The sequence below is a fragment of the Haliotis cracherodii genome, unplaced genomic scaffold (genome assembly GCF_022045235.1).
Source record: "Haliotis cracherodii isolate W230 unplaced genomic scaffold, xgHalCrac1.p SCAF_4, whole genome shotgun sequence".
In the NCBI taxonomy this organism is placed as follows: Eukaryota; Metazoa; Mollusca; class Gastropoda; order Lepetellida; family Haliotidae; genus Haliotis; species Haliotis cracherodii.
The window spans coordinates 41953446-41975250 of record NW_027266297.1 but is presented as its reverse complement, the minus strand read 5'-3'; the positions used below and the strand labels follow the sequence as shown (position 1 = coordinate 41975250).

General features: G+C 37.6%; 1 protein-coding gene across 2 annotated transcripts; it reads left to right on the top strand.

Annotated features, from left to right (window-relative positions):
- Window positions 1-212: 212 nt before the first annotated feature.
- Window positions 213-21096, top strand: LOC139478727 (polyadenylate-binding protein-interacting protein 1-like). Of its 2 annotated transcripts, XM_071261335.1 has the most exons (11): window positions 213-439; window positions 2103-2176; window positions 5605-5703; window positions 12662-12826; window positions 13369-13481; window positions 14601-14709; window positions 15240-15365; window positions 15865-15965; window positions 16948-17077; window positions 17704-17918; window positions 18547-21096. In XM_071261335.1, exons 1-11 carry the CDS (start codon window positions 325-327, stop codon window positions 18632-18634), a joined length of 1335 nt encoding a protein of 444 aa, XP_071117436.1. In that variant the 5' UTR covers window positions 213-324; the 3' UTR covers window positions 18635-21096. The 2 variants fall into 2 exon arrangements, with proteins under 2 accessions (XP_071117436.1, XP_071117437.1); XM_071261336.1 differs by lacking the exon at window positions 5605-5703.
- The last annotated feature ends 709 nt before the right edge of the window (window positions 21097-21805 follow it).

The window sequence follows — 21805 nt, the reverse complement described above, 5'->3', positions numbered from 1 at the left end:
TGATCTACGCAATGTTCTCCAAAGATATTAATATTCAAACTTTAGTAATTAAATAAACCATTTACATATGCTTCGTATTAAATAAGTCTTAATGAATGTATGGTTGTAAATCAGTGTTGTAAATATTTATTTGCAAAAGGTCCATATTTTGTTGTCTTTATAATGAAATATATTGTAGGAACATCATTTCTTGATATCAAATGTTACGGAGCGAAGGGAAATCTGGGAAAGGAAGACGGGCAGGCTAAAATTTCGCAGACTTTACATTCTTAGCAAACTCCTGGACAAGTCGATCAAAATTTAGGTTCCTGCTTATTTGAAGCAATGGCTTCTTGTGGAGGTCAACAAAGCAAAGACGACATGCCAGCAGGAGAAAATGCGAATTCAGGATTGCGGCAGCCAAAGGAAGAGACAATATCTCGTCTGCTAAATAACCGTGGTGTGATGTTTTGCAAACCATATGGATCATTTTTGTCATCCAAAAGTCTTGTATATTTATTCAGTAACCGACGTAATGTCCTTGTCATGAATATTACAAAACCATAATAACGATTGTCATATTATGGAAGAATGAAAATGCTAATTATTCTGTCAGCCAAGTGTAGCCTACTTCATTTGAATCAAAGTAAGCAACTTGACTAATGTAGATTGGATTTGTGATATAGTAGCTTGTTACCACTGTGAAGTTTCGTTTTGTCCTTATTTCAGTCATGCCTTTGTAAACTATATTTCTGGCTAATACAAGCATGTCATATTTGTTGTTTTTTTATCTCACTTTACTGTGATGATAATATGGCAGTGCATATTTGCTCAATTGTTCTGCTGCTAAGCCTTATGTCAATTAGGGGATAACCAGAGATTTGCTTATACTAAGTCAAAGTTATCTGTGTGTGAAACAATGAAAATTTCAAAATTTCAAAATGCATTTTTGTGGTGCAGAAATTGTATCCATATTACCTTTTCATGTTGTGAATTCAGATGTAGGACATTTGACTTACCTTTAGAATTCAGCACCACAAAAGTCTACAAACACGTCACTATACCCTGTGATGTGATTTGTGAAATGTTGTTGCAAACACATAGGCGAAACAATCCCTGTGATGTCAGCCATCAACAGAGTTGCTGGGATCATCAAGTGTGCATAAGCTTTTCTCAGTGATCTATTATCTCAACATGCAATGTCATTGGATAAGCCCAGTGTTGTGGACAGTTTTGAATATTTTGGCAACTGGAAACTGTTCTGGAAGATCCACACAAGCTACTTTCACCCGCTACATGTGTCCAGTAATGATTCAAAAGCCGACTCACCCTCATGGCGTCACTAGCCATGCTTATGCCTTCCTTGTTCCTTACTATGATCCACATTTTCCTAACAGTGTTACTTCTCACACTTTTCTGTCACAAAATGACTTGATGAATTATAAGATTCCATGTTATTCATGTGTATCCGCGAATTCAATGTCTGACGGCATGTTGGCTCATTCCTCATAAGTTGGTATTTTGTAGATTACGGAATGGGACAAGTGTGCCAAATGGCATCGGTATTGGTCGTAAGTGCCTTAACGTAACGTCCGTAACGTCTTGGGCATGACTATGTACATTTGCATTAAGTGTGGACGTAGCTCAGTCGGGTAGCTCTTGGGTTAACGCTCCAAAGGTTGCGGGTTTGCATCTGACAGATTGTCACGAAAACTGGTTGCTTGTATAAGTGACATGTGACCTAAGGCAGAAATCATCCTCACAAGAAGATGTGGTGCTGTATTCTATAGGTGCTCTGGACATTTTATTTGGAGTACTATGTTTACAAGAAAGAGCATAACTAAATTGGTAGCTTAAGCTAAGAAATGATTCCCAACTGAAAAATCAACAAGTTGATATTGATATGTTATCTGATTGGGCTGTGATCCTGAAATGTGTTACAATCAAGGTGTAACTTCAGTTGACACATAACACCCTAGCCTGTATACCCTGATCTTCAATGGTGGAAAGTTGCATGAAATTTTGACGTTTGTGTGTAATATTCATATGGTTATTTTTTGATTGTATAACAGCGACAGCATATGACCATGAGTATGCCCATAGCTTAGAGTTTTTCTTTCTAGGGGGAGGTCAGACGAAGGCCTCCAACTTGTCTGCAAGTGCTCCTGAATTTGTTCCCAGATTTGGTGGATCATCAGTAAGTTACAATTTATCAGATGAATAAAAGATTATAAATGTAATTGATTATATTTCTGACTGGTAGGCCACTCAAGCTTTATTATTGAAAATACACATAACAACACTAGTTTCCTAATGTGTTGTGGAATTGTATTTTGATGTAAATGTGTATCTTGTAAATGTGTTTTGCATTTAAGTACAATCAATTCAACATTAATTCAGTAGCAGTCTGTGTTAAAAACTTTTAAGTCTATTTGCCTGCATTTGGCTTTTGGTATCATTTTGAATAGATTTTAGTGTTATTATATTTTATTATTCACTGAGTTCACTAGGTCAAACAGAATTGTAATAGACTCTGGCAGAAGAAATTGAATTATTCATTTATGATCATGCCTCATGTTCATATTCTATTTTCACAACTTTATGTTTGTCAATGGCTTACTCTGCATTTTTTGTCATGTTAACTGCTTTTGTGCTGTTTGTAATTGTAAATAGACATTTACCCTCTGATAATGTTATTATTACATTAATATTTGAAAATGTTTCGTTGTGACTGGCATCAGGTTTGAATATTTGGACATGCTTGGCTACAATCTCATGACATATTAATTACACTATTACAATACTGAAATTTAGTTGATTCCAATAATTACTTCACAGAAATCTTGTGATTACCAGAAATGCAGGTTGGATAGGGATAGATCAAAGTTTAAGAGACTTTTCCATCTGAATTATCTCCCTTGGCCATCTGCCTTTCTTTTAACAGTGCAACTTACACTGGTACAGGGTTACTAAATTGTTTGAGTTTGTCTAGGCAAGTTCTCCTATTGTCCACTATCACAGTCTTTCTGATATCTTCTCTGAAACTAGGCCTGCCATGCTGAAATTTTAGCTCACCTGAATCTGAGGCTGAAGTATTGCTTATGTCCTTTCCCGTCCACTGTAAGCTTTTACGTTTTTGAAATGTCCTTAGAAACTAAAACTCAATGTTGCTGAAACATTGCTTGAATGATCCCTGCAATGATGTTTTACTATATATGTTCAAAGTATTGTAATCAATATTAATAATGGCAGTTTATTCCCATTTTCGCCTATTTCTTGTTATCATTTGTTCATGACGCCTTAGTTATCCTTCTGTTTCCAAATTTCCACTTAAAGCACAGAGTTGACAAAGCTGACTCTTGTCTGAGCAATATTCTCATTAAAATCAGATCTATTACACCCAATGCCATATCTCTCTCCATAAGATGCACAGTCAGGTGAACTTTCTGATCAGCATCGATAGTTTTGAATTCTAATACAACATTGAATTGTTATAGATATTGCTGTTGAAATGTAAATTGTCCCTTTACTCAACATGCTGAAGACAGTAATTCATGTATCAGTGTGTTATGTTCAGCAAGTACATTTGTTGTGTGAAATCTCGTGTTGTCTTTTTTGCAAACAAATTTTAGGCTTTTGATCCTATTTATTTTATTTATGATAATTTTTAGAATCAGGTGAGCTATTGGGTCTTTTCTTCTGTTCTACTTCTTTTGATCTTGAATGCTGGCTTAGTTTCTCAAATTCTATTTTGTATTAGTTGTGTACTAGGGGTGAAGCAATACATCGGGGAGTTGTGAGTATTCATGGGACAATACGACACGATGCTTATTTTTCTGTATCGATACAAGATACACTGAAAAAAAATACTTGCAACTCCTTTAATGACCCCTGGTGTTTTTGTCAGTCTGGTTTAGCAAAATGCGTTTTTATTTGCTTTTCAAGTTTACTACCAAAAGTAGCCACTACGAACATGTGACTATAGCAAGCTTCTTTTTTTCAACCTGCTTTGAAATATCTATATTGTCAAGAAGTTTCAATGCGATTTGACGTAAATATGCGTATCACAATACATATAATACTGTGACCTTACTGTATCGTTTCACCCCTATTGTGTACAAAAGCATAGCTGTTAGTCACTCTTTGTTTACAATGTAAAAATTATACAGATATAAATCAAAACTTAAGACTTTGTGAGCCATATAAATATCATAAAGAGGGTTTCTGGCTTGCATTTCAAGTTACAGGGTTCCAGATAATTTTCAGCATCAGGAGTACGTACTCCTTATTATTTCAATATAGGAGCACTTGCAAAACTAAAGAGAACACTTAGAGTACTGAATGGAATTTAAAAGATTAATTTTCTATCTTGTATGCACAACAGCATTGCTACTACACAGATCAATAAACAATAAATAATAATTTTTTACGTTGTACATGTATGTCTATTGTATCATTTTCACCTCAAACTAGGGTATTCAGCATTTTCGGGGGGAAATTGTTATGTGCAGAAGTTTTTACATCATATCCCTTCATCAAATTCAGGTAAACGAACAGGTGATATATTTGGTTAATACAAATTTAAAATCACTGGACATGATGATTTACAGTTTAAATTGTATTTCCAGCTCTACTGGGCATTGTTTTATATGCAGAGATTACGATAACCGTGTGTATTTACTCGTAAACTAATCCAGAAACAGAAATTAGCTGTACACACAATTTCTACCGGTGATTCGGTTAGAAATTACCTAATAATATAACTTTAAAGAATTTTGATGCTGTGATCGGAAGAATTGTATCTTAAACTATTATTTTTTCAGGAGTAATATATTCCAATAATGTGTTATTTTTGTTGCAACTTTACTATATGTATTTAGGATAATAATAACCATAAGTGTAGTACTAACTTTGCTACAGCTGATCGCTATTGCCGGATAATTTTTACGCATGGAACAATATTTCCAGTCAACCACTAATGGGTTGTTGCAATAGTGTCTGTGTGTCCACCAAAGCTGTTACTTCAGTAGATATATTTATGAATAAGAAAGTAATAATTTCAGCTTTGGAAGGAAAGAAAGATTGAGAAAGAAAAACACTAAGTTGACCAATGAGCATGAAAGGAAGTGGTTGAGTAATTTATGTTGACAGCAGCATCAGCAATGATCCGGCTTTTTGCAGCTGTAGTATAAAACTTATGAAAGATGCCAGTTGCATTTGTGATCATTATATTTTCAAATGGAGACAGTGATAGGGTAGTTACATACATTTTCTGCTTTGTTTAAACGTACTGGAGATAACTTTCAGCCAAATGCTTCATTTGTTGAACACTTGACATTTACATATTCCAAGGGAGATAATATTTTCTGAAAAAAGTATCTTCTAATAAAATTGCATATTTTTTTACTAAGGTGTTAACAATTGTGGTACTGCATATGTGACCTATTTTTTGTTTTGTTTATACATTATGTAATTCTAATTATTTTTACTCAATTTTGTGGGAACGGGTAATTATTTTTTATATAAAACAATGGCCTTCCTAACCACAATACCACAATATTTTTTACATTACATTTTTCGCCCTTTTGTGAATATCAAGTGTTAGCACTGCTGACTTTGTTGTAGGGCCGATCTGGCTATAAGCCCCCCACACTGTCCGCTTCCGCCCCTGTGTTTGTGCCCAGACAGCAGATGGGTGCTGACGTGTACTCACAGCCTCAGCAGGTAGTACTCATTCTTTCTCCATGTGCATGCACAAAGTCATCACAGAATGCAATACCAAGTCGTGCTCTGTAAATGGTAATTAGGGATTATCAAATATTAGAGGTAGAGTTGGAGAACTGACAACAATGGATTTGCTTTATGATATAATTATGTATAACAATCAATTTAATTCAGTGTGAATGAAGGGCAGTATATAACTGTGAAGCTCAGTTTGTATATTTTACACTCTAGTCAAGTATTGTACAGTTCCAAAAGTTTAAGAGTCACTTAAGGGAAATACTTGGCCTCATCATTAATACTTCACGGGTTTGTATACACTACATTCGTCTGACTACCATGAATAAATACCGCCGAACTTGTGGGGATTCAAGGTTAGAAGAGGTCCCTAGCAACCTATGATGGTCATAAGCAGTGACCAAATGGACCGGGTTGTCAGACTAGGTAACTTGGTTGATTACATGTCATCATACCCCAATGACGTAGATGGTTGTTCAGAATAGTAATCACGTTGCCTGGTAGTTAAGCAATATATTTTGAAAGTGGCTGCAAGGTTGTAACATGTGTTGCACAAGATATGTTGCCATGGTGAGATGTAATCTGAGAGCTCATTGGTCTCAGAAAATTTGCTTGTTTCCCTCTCACCAGTGGTTAAAAATAGTGACTTCAGTGCACGGGGGGGCTGTATATATTCAACAGTAATGGATGAAGGTGGTGTATATATGTGAAGTATTGACGATGCCTGGCTGCATTTTCAGACACTCTCATCCTCAAGATGAACTTGAGTTGTTTATGTCACCATACAATCTTATGACAACTATAACTGATGTACTGTTCAAAGTGCTAACTCAAACAAATTTCTGTTTGACATTTCTTATCAGTTTGAAACTTGACTGAAATTTTATATACATGTAGCCAGTTGCAAATACATAATCTAGTCTTGTATCTGAAAAGATAGGTAGCAGGTGTATGCTACAGACACTTTTATGATCTTCAAGAATGAAGATCATCAGCTTACACAGCATGTGAACAGTGAGATAAGGGTCCCAACCTCAATAAAGATTAATGACTGGTTTTGGCATATATATTATTTTATATTGCCACCACAGGTAATGTCTGTGTGAGCTTATGCTTAATTGAGTGCTTTCATTTTTTTCCCCACCATTTTCATTACATTCAAAGTGCTCCTAGTGCAAGAACCTTTGCAAAATAGTTTTCAGTCACTAGTACAATATTTGTGTTTAAGTTTAAATGTCTGCTATTAATCCACACATAACAAGGTCTTTCCTGCCTGAGTTATTGCTGAATTATGTGCATTGAGTGGAAAATTACATACTTGTTGATCAGAGAAATGCTTCCCCATGGAGTTATGGGTTAGAAGTGGTCTTCAGCATCCTATGCTTGTTATATGAGGTGACTTTATGGACTGGGTGGTCAGGCCACGTGATTTTGTTGATTGTGCGTCAACATACCCCAATGTTTTGAATTGTGCCTCACAATATCAGTTACTGGTTTGTCTGGTCCTGACATCATTATTTAAAGGTTGCCATCATATAGCTGGATTATTGCTAAGCGTGCATTAGACAAACAAATGCTTACAATTGTTGGTTTCATCTGTATAGATGGTTGAAATACACAGAGTAATCGTGAAGTGTTCAAGAACATTTTAATCAAATAAAGAATTGTGACCTAGAACTGGTCATAAAATCAACTAGTATGCGCTTGTTGGCCAAAATGGCTGATCATGTATTGATCTTTGAAAGACTGGCTTTCTCCTGCCCTGGGTGGCATTGGTTTATGTTGACACTATCTGACACTGGTTTCGTAAACGGAACTTCTACTATACATACACATGACAGAGCACAGACTATAAGATACCACTCACTGGGAACAACCCAAGGGGATTCTGAGGTCCCAGTAACATTTATTTCTGGAATTTGATTCTACATGTACAGGTCCCAATGATGATTCTAGGGAAGAATAGGTCCCCAGACAGCATCCAACGTTTGTAGTAAGAGCTATCTAACGAGGAACAAGTGGTCTTGTTGACTTGACTGTCGTTGTGTCCCCAACATGTGGATCATTGCTCATGCTTTCAGTCACTGGTTTGTCAGGTCCATAATTTAGAAGGTTTGGATTGTTGCTCTTGCCTTCAATCACTGGTTTGTTGGGTCTATTATTTACAAGGTGTACATCGTTGCTCATGCCTTCAATCACTGGTTTGTCGGGTCTATTATTTAAAAGGTGTACATCGTTGCTCATGCCTTCAATCACTGTTTTGTCAGGTCCATTATTTAGAAGGTTTGGATTGTTGCTCATGCCTTCAATCACTGGTTTGTTGGGTCTATTATTTACAAGGTGTACATCGTTGCTCATGCCTTCAATCACTGGTTTGTTGGGTCTATTATTTAAAAGGTGTACATCGTTGCTCATGCCTTCAATCACTGGTTTGTTAGGTCTATTATTTACAAGGTGTACATCGTTGCTCATGCCTTCAATCACTGTTTTGTCAGGTCCATAATTTAGAAGGTTTGGATTGTTGCTCATGCCTTCAATCACTGGTTTGTTGGGTCTATTATTATAAAGGTGTACATCGTTGCTCATGCCTTCAATCACTGGTTTGTCGGGTCCATTATTTAAAAGGTGTACATCGTTGCTCATGCCTTCAATCACTGGTTTGTTGGGTCTATTATTTACAAGGTGTACATCGTTGCTCATGCCTTCAATCACTGTTTTGTCAGGTCCATAATTTAGAAGGTTTGGATTGTTGCTCATGCCTTCAATCACTGGTTTGTTGGGTCTATTATTTACAAGGTGTACATCGTTGCTCATGCCTTCAATCACTGGTTTGTTGGGTCTATTATTTAAAAGGTGTACATCGTTGCTCATGCCTTCAATCACTGGTTTGTTAGGTCTATTATTTAAAAGGTGTACATCGTTGCTCATGCCTTCAATCACTGGTTTGTCGGGTTGATTTTTTAAAGGTGTGGATTGTTGCTCATGCCTTCAGTCACTGGTTTGACGGGTCCCTTATTTACAAGGTTACATCGTTGCTCATGCTTTCAATCACTGGTTTGTCGGGTTGATTTTTTAAAGGTGTGGATTGTTGCTCATGCCTTCAATCACTGGTTTGACGGGTCCCTTATTTACAAGGTGTACATCGTTGCTCATGCCTTCAATCACTGGTTTGTCGGGTTGATTTTTTAAAGGTGTGGATTGTTGCTCATGCCTTCAATCACTGGTTTGACGGGTCCCTTATTTACAAGGTGTACATCGTTGCTCATGCCTTCAATCACTGGTTTGTCAGTTCCATTATTTACAAGCAGCTATAATGTACTTGTTGACCTTAACAACATTCACTGATGTGAGGTCACATTGACACAGCAACCTGTTTCTGTCTTGTGTTATCACAACTCTAGGCTGTTATACATTTCCTTGATAAGGAACATTTCTCGCTCTTGATTAGGTCAGGCTCTTTGCTGGATTGGCTCTTAAGGAGCTTACATGTAGGTTATGTGAAACAATGTGTGAAAAGTAACTGTCATTATTTGTACCCTGAAAAGTTTGAATAATGCAAGTGTCTCAGAATCCAACTTAGGTTGGTAAGTGTTATGATTGTTTTCTTTCCTTCATTAGACTGTGTGCAGTTTTCACAATCTCAATAGAATCCAATTTTTTGCATATTTTAAATGCCTATCTCTCAATATCTGACAAACCCTCGATAGAACATCATGTCAGGTGAACCCAGTGTTAAATTTTTTATCTTAATGCTACTGCTGTTCTTTTGACCTAGGCTGTGAGGGGTCCTGGCTACATAAGTTGTAGTACCAACCAGTTGTGTGGCTTCCTTACTCCCACAGCGACCATGTTACTGGAAAGGCGATGTCATGTATCATCACATCACTGCTAGTCATCGGACTGAACAGACATTCGAGAACCAGATTGCATTCTTCGCCTATCCTTTTGCTTATCCTTTGGCAACCAGTACATTTTCCATTGATTGTGTATTTTGTAGTCTGGTGTACTAGGGTAGTCTTTTCAGGCTTACCTTAGCGTAATTGTTGCCTGACTTATGCTTACTTTGTGCCTGTGTTGTACCCTTCGCCATCTTGTTTTGCCATGTTGTCATATTTACATGTCTTGTGTTTAGATAATTCAATATGTCTATCTCAGCTCTTGTTCAGGTGCTAAATACTTTTCAGTTCTGGGCCTTTTAATTGTATAATTATACTCTCTTTTTTTTGTAATTTCTCTTGTAAACTTTCTAGAAGTTTGAGTAATAATTACATGTCCGTCTTTCTTTGTTGACATGTGTGTCTATTCTGCTTGCAATGTTTGTCTATTTTTTTTATAGATTATATGTCGCTTTGCTCATTATGCTAGGGCAATAACTCAGCAAGGGATCCGCCCCTCCGGTGCGCCAATTGCACGGTCCCTGTTCCTCATCGTCACTGTTCCGACCGCCTCTGTGGTCTAATGGTAGAGCATCCGCCCAGAGAGCGGAAGGTCTGGGGTTCAATCCCCAGCCGCGTCATACCAAAAGACGTTAAAAGATGGTACTTGTTGTTACCCTGTCTGGCGCTCGGCATCATGGGGCTAAAACAAGGACTGGTTGCCTCGGAGTCAGTATCCTGTGTCTGAGTGGGGTATTCGTGTTAAACTGCGGCATGGTATCTCAGTGTGCTAGCACTATAAATCGGCATCAGTTCGGACTAGTACAAGCAGACACACACATACACGTGCATGCACGTCGCTATATAAGTGCAATAATCTTGGACGCGACGTTAAACCCCATTTCACCTCACCTCACCTCGTCACTGTTCCACAATCTCTCCCCTAGCAACTAAGCTGTTTACCTCACGGTTTTGAGAAAACATCACACCCAACGTGCCCCTTGGCTGTCACGACACCATTGATTACTCTGGAGCCTCCAAGGTTTCAACCATCAATCAGTACACCTCCAACGCCCCCAGCCTCTGCACCTGTGCTAATACCTCCCCTTACCCTGCATATTCACACACCTCTATGGCCAATATCTATGACTACCTCTTGTCCGCCCTTGGAACATCCTCCCTACTTTCATATAACTACGTTGAGACTGTTCAGGACCAGAATCAATGCCAATGATTGCCTGATCAGTCTTGACCTCCAGGACGCTTATATTTATGTCCCCATCCACCCAAGTCACAGGTAGTTGCTCAGGTTCTTCTTTCAGGGTATACACTACCAGTGGGTGGTCCTTCTATTTGCCATTTCCACGGCCCTGGGGTTGTTTACCCAGATTACCAAGACAATTACCGTATACCTGCATCTAAAACATTCAGTTTGAGTCTTACATCCATGAATGCCTACTAAATCATCAGGACACGGAAACTTGCATAACAAGCTCAAGTCAGAACTCAATCCGTCATTCAAGCTCCAGTTCATAGGCGGCCTGTCTGGCATGGACCAGGATCTCCTCCTGGTTCCAGACGACAGGTGGCACATAAAAATAGCACCATGTTCTTCCTGCCCTTCACAAACTTCGCACACAGCCTCAAAGGCAGATAATAATAGGCCAGCTCAATATCAGACAGCCAGAGGCCGACTCCAACTACGTCCGTTACACGATCGTCTGGTGTCTTCGCAACAAGGGGTCTCCCCATTTGTCATTCCTATTGGCCTCCATTCAGATTGCAGAATGACCGAGATCCTGGAACTTCAGTCACTTTTGCGTTCGTTCGTCTGGAGTATCAACATGCCAAGTTTCATCCCCCAGTTTGGGATTTGAAAGTGTGCATCTTGGGCTGTGCTTTGATTTCATTGCTAAGACTCAACAGCCAGACAGATCTTTCACCGTTCCTCTCTTGTCATCAATAGTGGGATCCGAAGTTGAGGATGAACTAATTCTGTGCCCAGTTTGAGTTTTCCTCTGTTGATCCAAGACACAACGTTGATCTCGAAAAAGACTGTTTATTCCGGTCTCATGGAAGTTAGTCATAACACTATCTCACTATGGCTGCGCTCCATCATACTGCAGGCGTACGACCTAGCAGGACCTGCCTTAGCCAACATCCCCTAGGAGATTCGAGCTGTCGACCATGGCTCTCCACAGCAACTGTTCTGCATATGCAATCCACCATTGTCTCCAAGACGTGTCTCTTGAGGATGTGCAAGGTGTTCATAGGTTTGGTCCACAGTTTGTAGCAAAGCAGGTCACTCATCCCAGATGATCTTGATTCTTACACCTCTGAACTGACCCTGCGGCCTATCTGGTAGTAATTTTTTCATTTTTCCGCTTATTCCAGCTACATGAATTGGAATTTAGAACTTGGCTGACACCCTTTTCTACTTTTCCTGTTTTATACGACTGGATTTCACACGTCCTATACTTCATGTGGCTCTATAGGACAGGAAAGTCTGTGGGTTTTTTCGTTTTCAACCTCCAGGATGTTATCTGGTTACCCGGACTGGTTGAATGATCTATCCTAAATTCCATCTGAAAAGTATTCCCCCCCGGCTCCATCTGATAAAGGTGCATTATGGCAGTAATGCGGGATTAGCTAAAGAATTAAGTAAAATCTGTGGGAGGAAAGAGGCCACAGAAGTGGTTGATACAACAACTTCTGTAGCCAAGACCTCTCACAGCTCTGTCTCCTAGGTCAAAAGAACAGCAGTAGAAGCATTAAGGTAGTAATGCAGGATAAGTATCCAAATGTAAAAAATATTTAGATTTTACTCATATTCACAATATAGCTTTGCTGTTATTATTTGCATTTAGAACTACCTGTTTACTTTTTGTTTTTGAGATTAGATGATTTGAAATTAGATGTACTGCCCCAAATGCCTAGGACAAAGTTAACCTGACATAACCTCTTATGCAGTGTGTGTCAGTTCTTGATGGAGAGATATATTCATCGGGGTAAGAGATTGGATTTAAGTGAGATTGAAGTTAACATTGATGACTTTCTACATCTCCCAGATTGACTATGATCCCGTCCTGGAGGAGTTCAAACAGACGTTGAGGATACTGAACACCAGTCCTGGCAATGTGGAGGAGTACATGCGACCTTTGTGTGAGAAGTTCAAACATGGGGTCACCACTGCTGAACATCTTACAGAGATCATTGACGTTTTATTTCTCCAGGTGAATTTTGATAATTAATAAAACACATTTATACTTCGGTAATCTGTTCCCAATGAAACTGTCTGCATTAATAATTTTCCAATTTATTAAACTGTGGATTATGAGTAATGTTATTTGATACAAATGGCCTTTCCCAACAAGATCAGCTGGAAAGTGAGGTGATCTGACCGACTTTCACTGTATTTTCCCTTTTTTTATTGCTAGGTGTTTTACAGTTCATTACAGCTTTGGTGCAAGGCAATTCTTGGTGCCATGATAGGAGTATGGTATAGTGAGGTCATGAATAAATTACGCTACATTCAGGTGTATGACAGGTCCTTTTTCATGTCTTACATTGTCTGTCTGTCTGTAAAAAATAACGCAGAGAGACATCTGTTATAATGGTTATGTTGGTGTTACTTCATGGACAAAAAGGCAGTGTAGAAGTTTGGTTTGAATGACCAGGTGGAACCGCTGAGTTCATGTTGTTAATTATGTGTTGCAGTGTTCTCCGCTTGCTCTGTACATATCTTATTTGTTTGGTTTGGGGTTTTGTTTTCCAGAGTGTTGCAGAGTCAAATTTTCGATACACAGGGGCCAGAATATGCCAGCAGATATGCAGCAGACTCAAAGATCATTCTTTGTTTGCTTCATTCAGAAATGCCTTTTTGAAAAGGTATGCTTCATCCAAACAAATGGTTTTATGACACCAGTAATATTATTTTTAGCTCAACTATTCATAGAGTGACATTTCCATTTATTACCAAGATAATTACTAGACTATGAAGTATTTTTGTTCGTTGTAAAGATAATGTTAACAATGCAATAAATCTATTCGATAAACTTGGAATTGCGATCCAATGAATAGTCAAATGAAGTAAACTCCATGCAATGCAACAATTGCCTAATATTTCCTGTAAATTTTGAAGGGTTTCCTTAATCGCAGGTGTTTATCTTATTTGTTAACAAACATGACTACTCATCTGTAACAAATGTTTATTTGGGATGACATTTTGTAAGTAAAGTATGGATTCTAGTACTTTTTGGGGTGGAGCCCCTTCTGGGATTTGAACCCACACTGCCAGAGTGAGGCACCTAGTCGCCAGCACACAACGTCAGTGATCTAACCCACAAAGTCACCGAGGCTTCCACAAAAATGAACTGGTAGTCTAGTTGACATACTTTGTGTACCCCTCTGACAAGTGTGAATTGGCATGGCTCCCATGGCCGAAAGCTATGAACACACACTGCCATTTACAAAGTGGTCAAATGTAATGAATTTTATTTGGGGATAGCCCTATCTAAGTAAAGTACTCATCATTCTAGTATTGTTTTGGGTTGAATCCCATCTGGGATTCGAATCCACACTGCCAGATTGAAGCACCTAGTCGCCAGCACACAAAGTCAGTGATCGAACCCACTCAGTCACCGAGGCTTCCACAAAAATGAACTGGTAGTCTAGATGACATAACAGTACCCCTCTGACAAGTGTGAATTGGCATGGCTCCCATGGCCGAAACATTTGTTACATTTGACCACTTTCTAAATGGCATTGCATGTAAATTTCTACTCATCATTTGTCACTCTATAATAAATGGGGGGTTCACTGCCAAAAGACTTTCTTTGATACAACTGTTATTCCTAATATACTATGGCATGTGATAGTTATGGAATAATTTACAATAAAGATACACACTTGGTTAATAAGCTCAATATCTTGAGAAGCTCAATAGCTTTAAAAACATAGTACCATGAAACTACAGCTTCCAAACTGATGTTACAATGTTCATTTCAGATGTCAGAAACAGTATGAGAAACGAGAGCAACTGGTCACAATACCAGACAAAGTTGAGGAACTCACTGGTTTCACGTTATTTATGGGGGAATTGTTCCTTAACTTGGAGGTAATAACCCTTTTTATGTCATATTGTTTACAATTAAGCTGTTCATCTTTATTTCACAGTTTCCTCATTCAGCATTACCTTTTAAAAGCAGAATATTTACAAACTTTGTCATTTGAGATAACTGTGTTGTCTGTTTGGTCTCAGTTTTAGGTTAGTTGTGTTAAAGAAGAGGTGTCATTTCACCAAAGATATAGATTGTCTGTCCTCTGTCCTCTGTCCTCTGCACTGGGTGCATGCTTTACCCTTGAGAGTTTCTAGGGATTTGGTCCTGCCCCACACTGAAACACCAGTTGCATGAGGTGTCTCCTTAGGCATGTGACTATTCAAAATATGCCTCAGTTCACACTCCAGTGCACACAGTAGGATGATCTGTAATTGTGTACGTGAAATCATTGTGAAGAGGGGGTAGCCTTATGGTTACAGCATTCACACATGAAGCTGAAGGTCTAGGTTTGATTCCCCACATAGGTACAATGTCTGAAGACACTGAAGCGGCATAAAACCAACTCACTCCCTCACTTTGTGCACAGGTTCCTTCAGCAGATGGAAGAGCAACGAAGATGAAAATCCTTCCAAATATTCTGAAAGATCTGGTTCTCACATTGTTATCTCAGCCTGGCAAAGAGACGGTCAAGTGTTCCTGTCAATTGCTCAAGGTGAGTGACAAAGAAAATGTGTACATGTGTAACAGAAACTTTTGAGTCTGCAAGACCAAACCTGGCTCTAAGCATAATTTTCAGCAGATTTTCTTGTTATATGGACAGTTACTTGCTAAGCTTACTTGACCGAACTGAATGTTACTACCAGTAGGTTTTGGACCAGTGACTGAAGTCACGGACAGTGATCATGGGAATAAATACATTCACTGCAAACAGACAGATGAGAAGCCTACTTATTAGAAGTTAACTACAATGATACAGTCTTATTAGCTGAGCCCATCTTGCTCATATTGTAACATTAAAGGATATTTTGAAGCTTTTATTTCCTAACTCTCAGTCCCTATGCCCAATAAACTATTTTTCCACTCAGCAAGCTCTTGGATAGTCCCTTTATTTGTTTTACCTTTGTTTTTGTTTCATGTCATTGTTTCATTTTGTCTGCTACATTATATCCTGCTGGGACGGCTGCAGTAACCAGCTGTGTTTGTGTTCACAGCTTGTCGGTGCAAACATGGAGGACATGATGGAACCAGCTGATAATTTCGATGAAGTATTTTCTCAATTACAACTCGTTATGCAATCGAGGTCGCTAGAAGAGTAAGTGAAAACTGGAAACTAGTAGTGTACAGGTTTATCATTTTTTTGCTTTACTGAATACTGATTTTGCTTAAATACAATTATTGATTCTATTATAATAAAATCGATAATGGAATATTACCCCACAGACTATCATGGCATCTGCTTTTATATTTCTTTGTTAACTCCAGATACCAGCAGTTTGGGTGAACAGCTAGCAAACTATATTTTTAGTTTCAGGTCAAATGTAGTTACATTTATTTATTTGTTCTTACTGCACAAGGCTTCAATATATAACTTCTAGAGTTATATACATAAAGAACATATCATACCTACATATCAGAATAATGAGATCTGATTGGTTCACATGATCTAGATAAAATACGATGTATCCCACCTTGGAGGGAAATAAATTTCTCAGCGGGAATAAATCCCTTATACCCCTTCTCGATGAAAACAGGCTGCTCATGGATTTTTCAGCAGGAGAATAAATCCTTTATACCCCACTTCGAAGTTAAAGCTGCATACTTTTTCCAACTCAATGTAAGTCACGTTACATTGCACAAGTTAAACTCATCTCAATCGAACAGCTGTTTTCTAGGGGTGACCTGTAAACAGATCAGTATATATACTCCACTTTCAGGATGGTAAGTGGCCATATGTGGCACCACAGTATACTGTCCAGAGTTGTGTCCCATAGGTCAACAATTATTACCCATCATTTGAACATGAAGTGCTATATGCATGCGTTGTGAACTTCTTATTATCAATCCCCAGGTGATGTTGATTAACAATCACAAATTTAAACCAAGCAGGTCTGAGTACTGTTATCAATGTATACATTTTAACAGATAATCATGTTAATATGAGTTTTATACTTTCAATTCATTTGTATCAATATCAGATTTATTTTGTTTACTTGCTGTAGGCATGTGTGCCTAAACACAGCTTCAAAGAAAGTTGTAGCTAATACCCACATGGTATTTTGTTCTATATTTTTCAGGAACTCCAAGTTCTTAATCAAATCCGTATTGAACCTAAGGACGTCCAATTGGGGGCGGCCTGATTCCACCTCCTCATCACAGGGTGGTGACTCAGAATTCAATGGGTCCTTGCCTCATGAACTTGTACAGGTATGGAAGAGCAAGGACAAACGATTGTTGATTATTCCCCACGTCTGCCTCTGTACTGCATGGTTTAGAACAAAGTCACAAGCCCAGCAGAATATGTCTACTTAATGGCAAGACAATGGATAGAATTTGCAAGATTGCTTTGATTTTAAGAATAAAATGTATTTATTTGTGATGTTTTATCTGAAGTCATTGCTTAGGCAGCTTTGGGGGCATACACCTTCTGGTACCAGCTATGTTGCGTTGACACTAGATCCTCCCCATGCTTTGAACTGTTATAATACCCCCAACAAAGTATGTCCGTCCTTCATGTTTCGTTTCCGGAGCATAACTCAGAAACCGTTCAATATTTTTTCATCAAACTTTGCGGGTTTGTCAGGTACATGCTGAGCTGGTGCCTTTTGCTATTTAGAAATTTTAGACATTTTTATTTTTTTTACGTTTCCATGGCAGCAAGAGTTCGAAACTCTTCTTTTTTTTACAATTTCCATGACAAGTTCCACCTCGGTTAAAAAAGTTTAGGGTTTGTTTAGATTTAATTATGTCATAAATTCTGCAACAGGGGCGGGGGATATAGCCACGTTAGTGGCAAACTCTTGTTGTAATTTCAATACTATCTGTTCAACCAGAATGAGCCAGTGTTTTACAACGCCAGTGGTCAGACCATCACTCGAGAGGAGGCAGGGTTCTACAATGAGGAGGTGGAAGATGGAGAGTATATTCTCAATGAAGATGAGGAGCAAGCCTTCCTGGAGTGGCAGGCTGAAGCCAACAACGAGGGAGTTCACAATGATGCTTACAGTAGTTGGTCGAACAATGAGGACCAGACATACTATGGATATTAGTAAGTTCTCACTAGTTCTACATTCTCACTGAATCTGAACAGCTTTACCATGTGTTTATTGGATAAATTAATAAATTTAGAGTTTTGTTGATTGTCATCAATACACATAATTTGCCAAAGTCTCATGAGAAATGCAAACATTTTGCTCACTAACAGTTCTATTGAGACAGATGTCATGTCTCCTCTTACCCCCTACCCCACCCCCCTCCCTCCTCTGACTTCTTAACTTTGGTAGAAAAACTTGGTGATCGAACAATAAAACCAAAAATTGGCCTTATGTGTAATTGCTTATTTGATGGAAGAGTTCTCTATTCATTGACAATAGATTTACAGTGTTTTGAGCGGGTCCTTGCTATAGTATTTTGATAATGGACGACCTTTATCTTTAATTGTTAACATTAATGTTATGACATGAACCCCTTTGTTTCAATTTCAAACAATTAACCTTTGTTGTAAGGATAAATTTGTTTGTTCATTGTAAATACATTTCAGGATATGGACTATATATGTCCAAGTCCAATGTATTAGAAAGTATGAATTATGGCAGAATATGAAGACAGTTACTCACATGCTAAGTAACATGACAGACTTCTTGAAGAAATTGTAAGTAATTTCTTGTTCTTCACAGCCCTAATGATGATGAGATGGATGATGAAACAGAAGCAGCTTATGAAGAGTTCCTGAAGCAATCACAGAGGCAGGGTGGTTACCACTGACATCCACACACGCCAGCCACACCTTCCTCTCGTGTATGTTAGCCTACCTATAGTCACTGCTTGTTACGGATACCGGCAGATGGAGGCCATCTCATGCTGCACATGGTTTATGTGGTCTGAAACATTCAGCTTGGGATATGGGATATTACAGTCAAATGGTCATATTGAAATCATGAAGTATGTTATTGAAAAATCAAAAAAGAGTTAGATGAAATATTTATTATATAATGATGTATCTGTTAACAAATGGCAGATTCTGATCAACGGTATTGATACATTATGAGCATTCAAACTCAACTGAATGGTGGTTAGGATTATTTAACAAAGATGGGTATTCCATGACTAAGATTGTATTGTTGGCCAGGTAATCAAACCATGTGCACAGTGCAGCAACCTTGATAAGAAAAGCGTCCTGGAAATAAAGAAAATGTGTGAAAAGGTGAAACATTGATGTTCTACAATTATTGTGAATGTTTGTCCGAAAATATCATCTAATGCCTTTCATGGTACAAAAAACTGCCAGTAACAGAAGAAAATCATGTCATTGTATACATTACCTCATCACCCTCATCTTGATGGTTTAATATTCATGCCAACATGTTAATGAACTGAAATGATGGACTAGAAGGGAATTTAGCATTTACATCATTTTTGTTCTTCCCTTGCTATACTTAAAACATAATTTGAGTACAAGACTGAATGCCTTATGCGATTGAAGATCCAAATTTATCTAATACAGGTCTTTCAGCATACAATATGTGATAAGATTTTGTACTGTAATGTGGAAAGTGTGTCATTCTAAAACTCTCGATACCATCATGATTAAACTTCCAACATTTGATTATGTATGTCTATGTGAAATATAAAAAAGATTGATTTTGTCTTTGTCCAACCATGTTTCTGTGTTTTGGGGAATTAGATTTTAAAACCTTCAAAGGAAATGCATTATTCCTACTTATAATCTTTTTCTTGTTCTGAACCCTTACATATGCTATATTTTACATTGCTATTACCAGTGACTGTTGTCTTTTGAATTTTAGGCAACTGCAAATATATTTATGACAAAGTGCTAAGAGGTTAGAAGTGTTTATCATGGCTGTCAATTTTGTGTAATTTTCATGAGCAAAAGTAGGAACCAGTATAAAACTCAAATATAATAATTAAATATATTTTAATTTTTCCACACTCAGTTTCCACACTGAGCCATCCAGCATTCCATGTGTTGCCTAGCTGTGTTGTTTCCTTTCTTGCTGCATGCTTCAACTGGGATACTAGTTGACAACGTTACATTGCCTTAAAGGCCACCATTTGATTTGAAGTGTACATAATTGTATTCCATGTTTAGTAACTCAATTGTTTCACCTAAGCATGTACCATTACCACCAATTTCAGAATCATTCACCAAAACATATACATTCTTTTCAAGTCTCTTGTTTTCTAAGCTGTTATGGCATATTTATCAAATTCCATAATCCATCCAGGTTTGTTTTGATGATCACAATACACATGTGACAGTTCTAAATTTTTATCAACTTTTTTAGGCAATATGACAATCTTTCACAGGAAATATGCCTTGGGCATTGTTCCAATCTGTGTGTAGTTCATGCAAACACAAGCAGCACCAGGTAGCTTGCCTATAAAGTTTATTTTCCATTTTCTGTGTGAATTTGTAAACTGATCACAGACATGCTCACATTTTGTTAAGGATAAGTTATTGATGCTTGCACAATGATCTGAAAATATTTTTATTTTCAGATTCAGATATTAAATTATGAATTCAAAATTCTTGCATTAGTTTAAGAACAATGTGTTATGTTGTGTGCATGTTATGGATGATCATCATCAAATTTGATAATTATTATTTGAATTTAATATATGCATGGCTATACTTAAGTTTGATTTCAGAATATGGTGAAGGATTTGACATTGACTGTTATTTATGAGCTGTAAAGTGCTTGATCTTGACATTTTGATGAAGACAAGTGGCCTATGCTAAATCTGGAAACTGCAATTGAAAATTTGTACATAGTCTGAGTTGATTATTTTGACAGACATTTTAAATCTGTAAAAAAAAATCTTATAATGCCTTGTAAATTATTCAAAAAGTTTTTAGACTTATGTAAATTTGTATCTCGTGTATCACTCCATAAATACATTAGAAATTGCTTCGTTATTATTTTAACTGTAAAAAAAAAAATCTTTTGTGCCTTTCTATTTTATGCTAGGGGTAATTTCTCTTTTCACACATCTAATTATATACATTTGTTTTGTTTTGTTATTTATGAGGAAACCAACATGACTTTCCAACTAGACATTGATACACCATTTCTCTGAATCTGTTCATGACTTAAGCTGTAAACCCATCTCTTATAAGAAACACACCATTAAGTTCCATCCCTTTTGTACAAAACTAGTCCTGTCACCTGTTCCATTTTTTTTGTTTCAACTTGCAACAAACAGCAGACATATGACAACAAACAGCAGACATGGTTAACTGCTTAAAGTAAATTGTATATTTGCTCTTTTTTGTATGGAAAAACATGGTGTATAGTTAATGCACAAATGATTCAATGATATGTTTTTATTTCAGAGAGAGCTTATCACTGATTATGTTGACATTGAGATACCGACCTGTTTTGTAGCAGTGCTGCAGGCTTACCTCGCCAGCATTATTACTTCACAGGTTACCTGGTCGTCAAATGTGACGCAATTCCCTGTGCAGAGTTGCGTCCCTTTGGCATGCCAGAAACCTATGATCATAATCCCTGGTTCAAGCCAATTATGTTTTAGGTTTGTCAGCATCATACCTGTGCTTGTGAGTTTCCCCAAAGTGGTAAACGTCGAAGACCTGCATCACTTCAGGCTTTTCTCTTACCTCAAACTGATACAACATGATAGAACTGAAATAGTGTTCAAAATGGGACAATAAAATCCAACCAACTCACTCACTTACTTTTTACGTCACTTCCAATAGTCTTCTATAATCATCAGGGAAGACAAACTAAATCAATTTAAGATATCTGAATCAATTTAAAAATAGGACTAAGGAATTTATAGTGTTCAGGATCTATGTCTTGAGTTTTATCATTTTCCGGTTTATCTGAAGGGAGTATTGATAATTTCTTTGACTTGGTTTATCAGCAGGTTATAAAGTGACTTGTTTGGATTGAC

What these genes read in the sequence shown, in the direction of transcription:
- LOC139478727 (XM_071261335.1), top strand. Translation starts at nt 325, where the DNA reads ATGGCTTCTTGTGGAGGTCAACAAAGCAAAGACGACATGCCAGCAGGA. An exon ending in TCGTCTGCTAAATAACCGTG is followed by an intron (nt 440 to 2,102) that starts GTGTGATGTTTT and finishes TTTTCTTTCTAG; the next exon opens with GGGGAGGTCAGACGAAGGCC. An exon ending in CAATCGAGGTCGCTAGAAGA is followed by an intron (nt 15,966 to 16,947) that starts GTAAGTGAAAAC and finishes TATATTTTTCAG; the next exon opens with GAACTCCAAGTTCTTAATCA.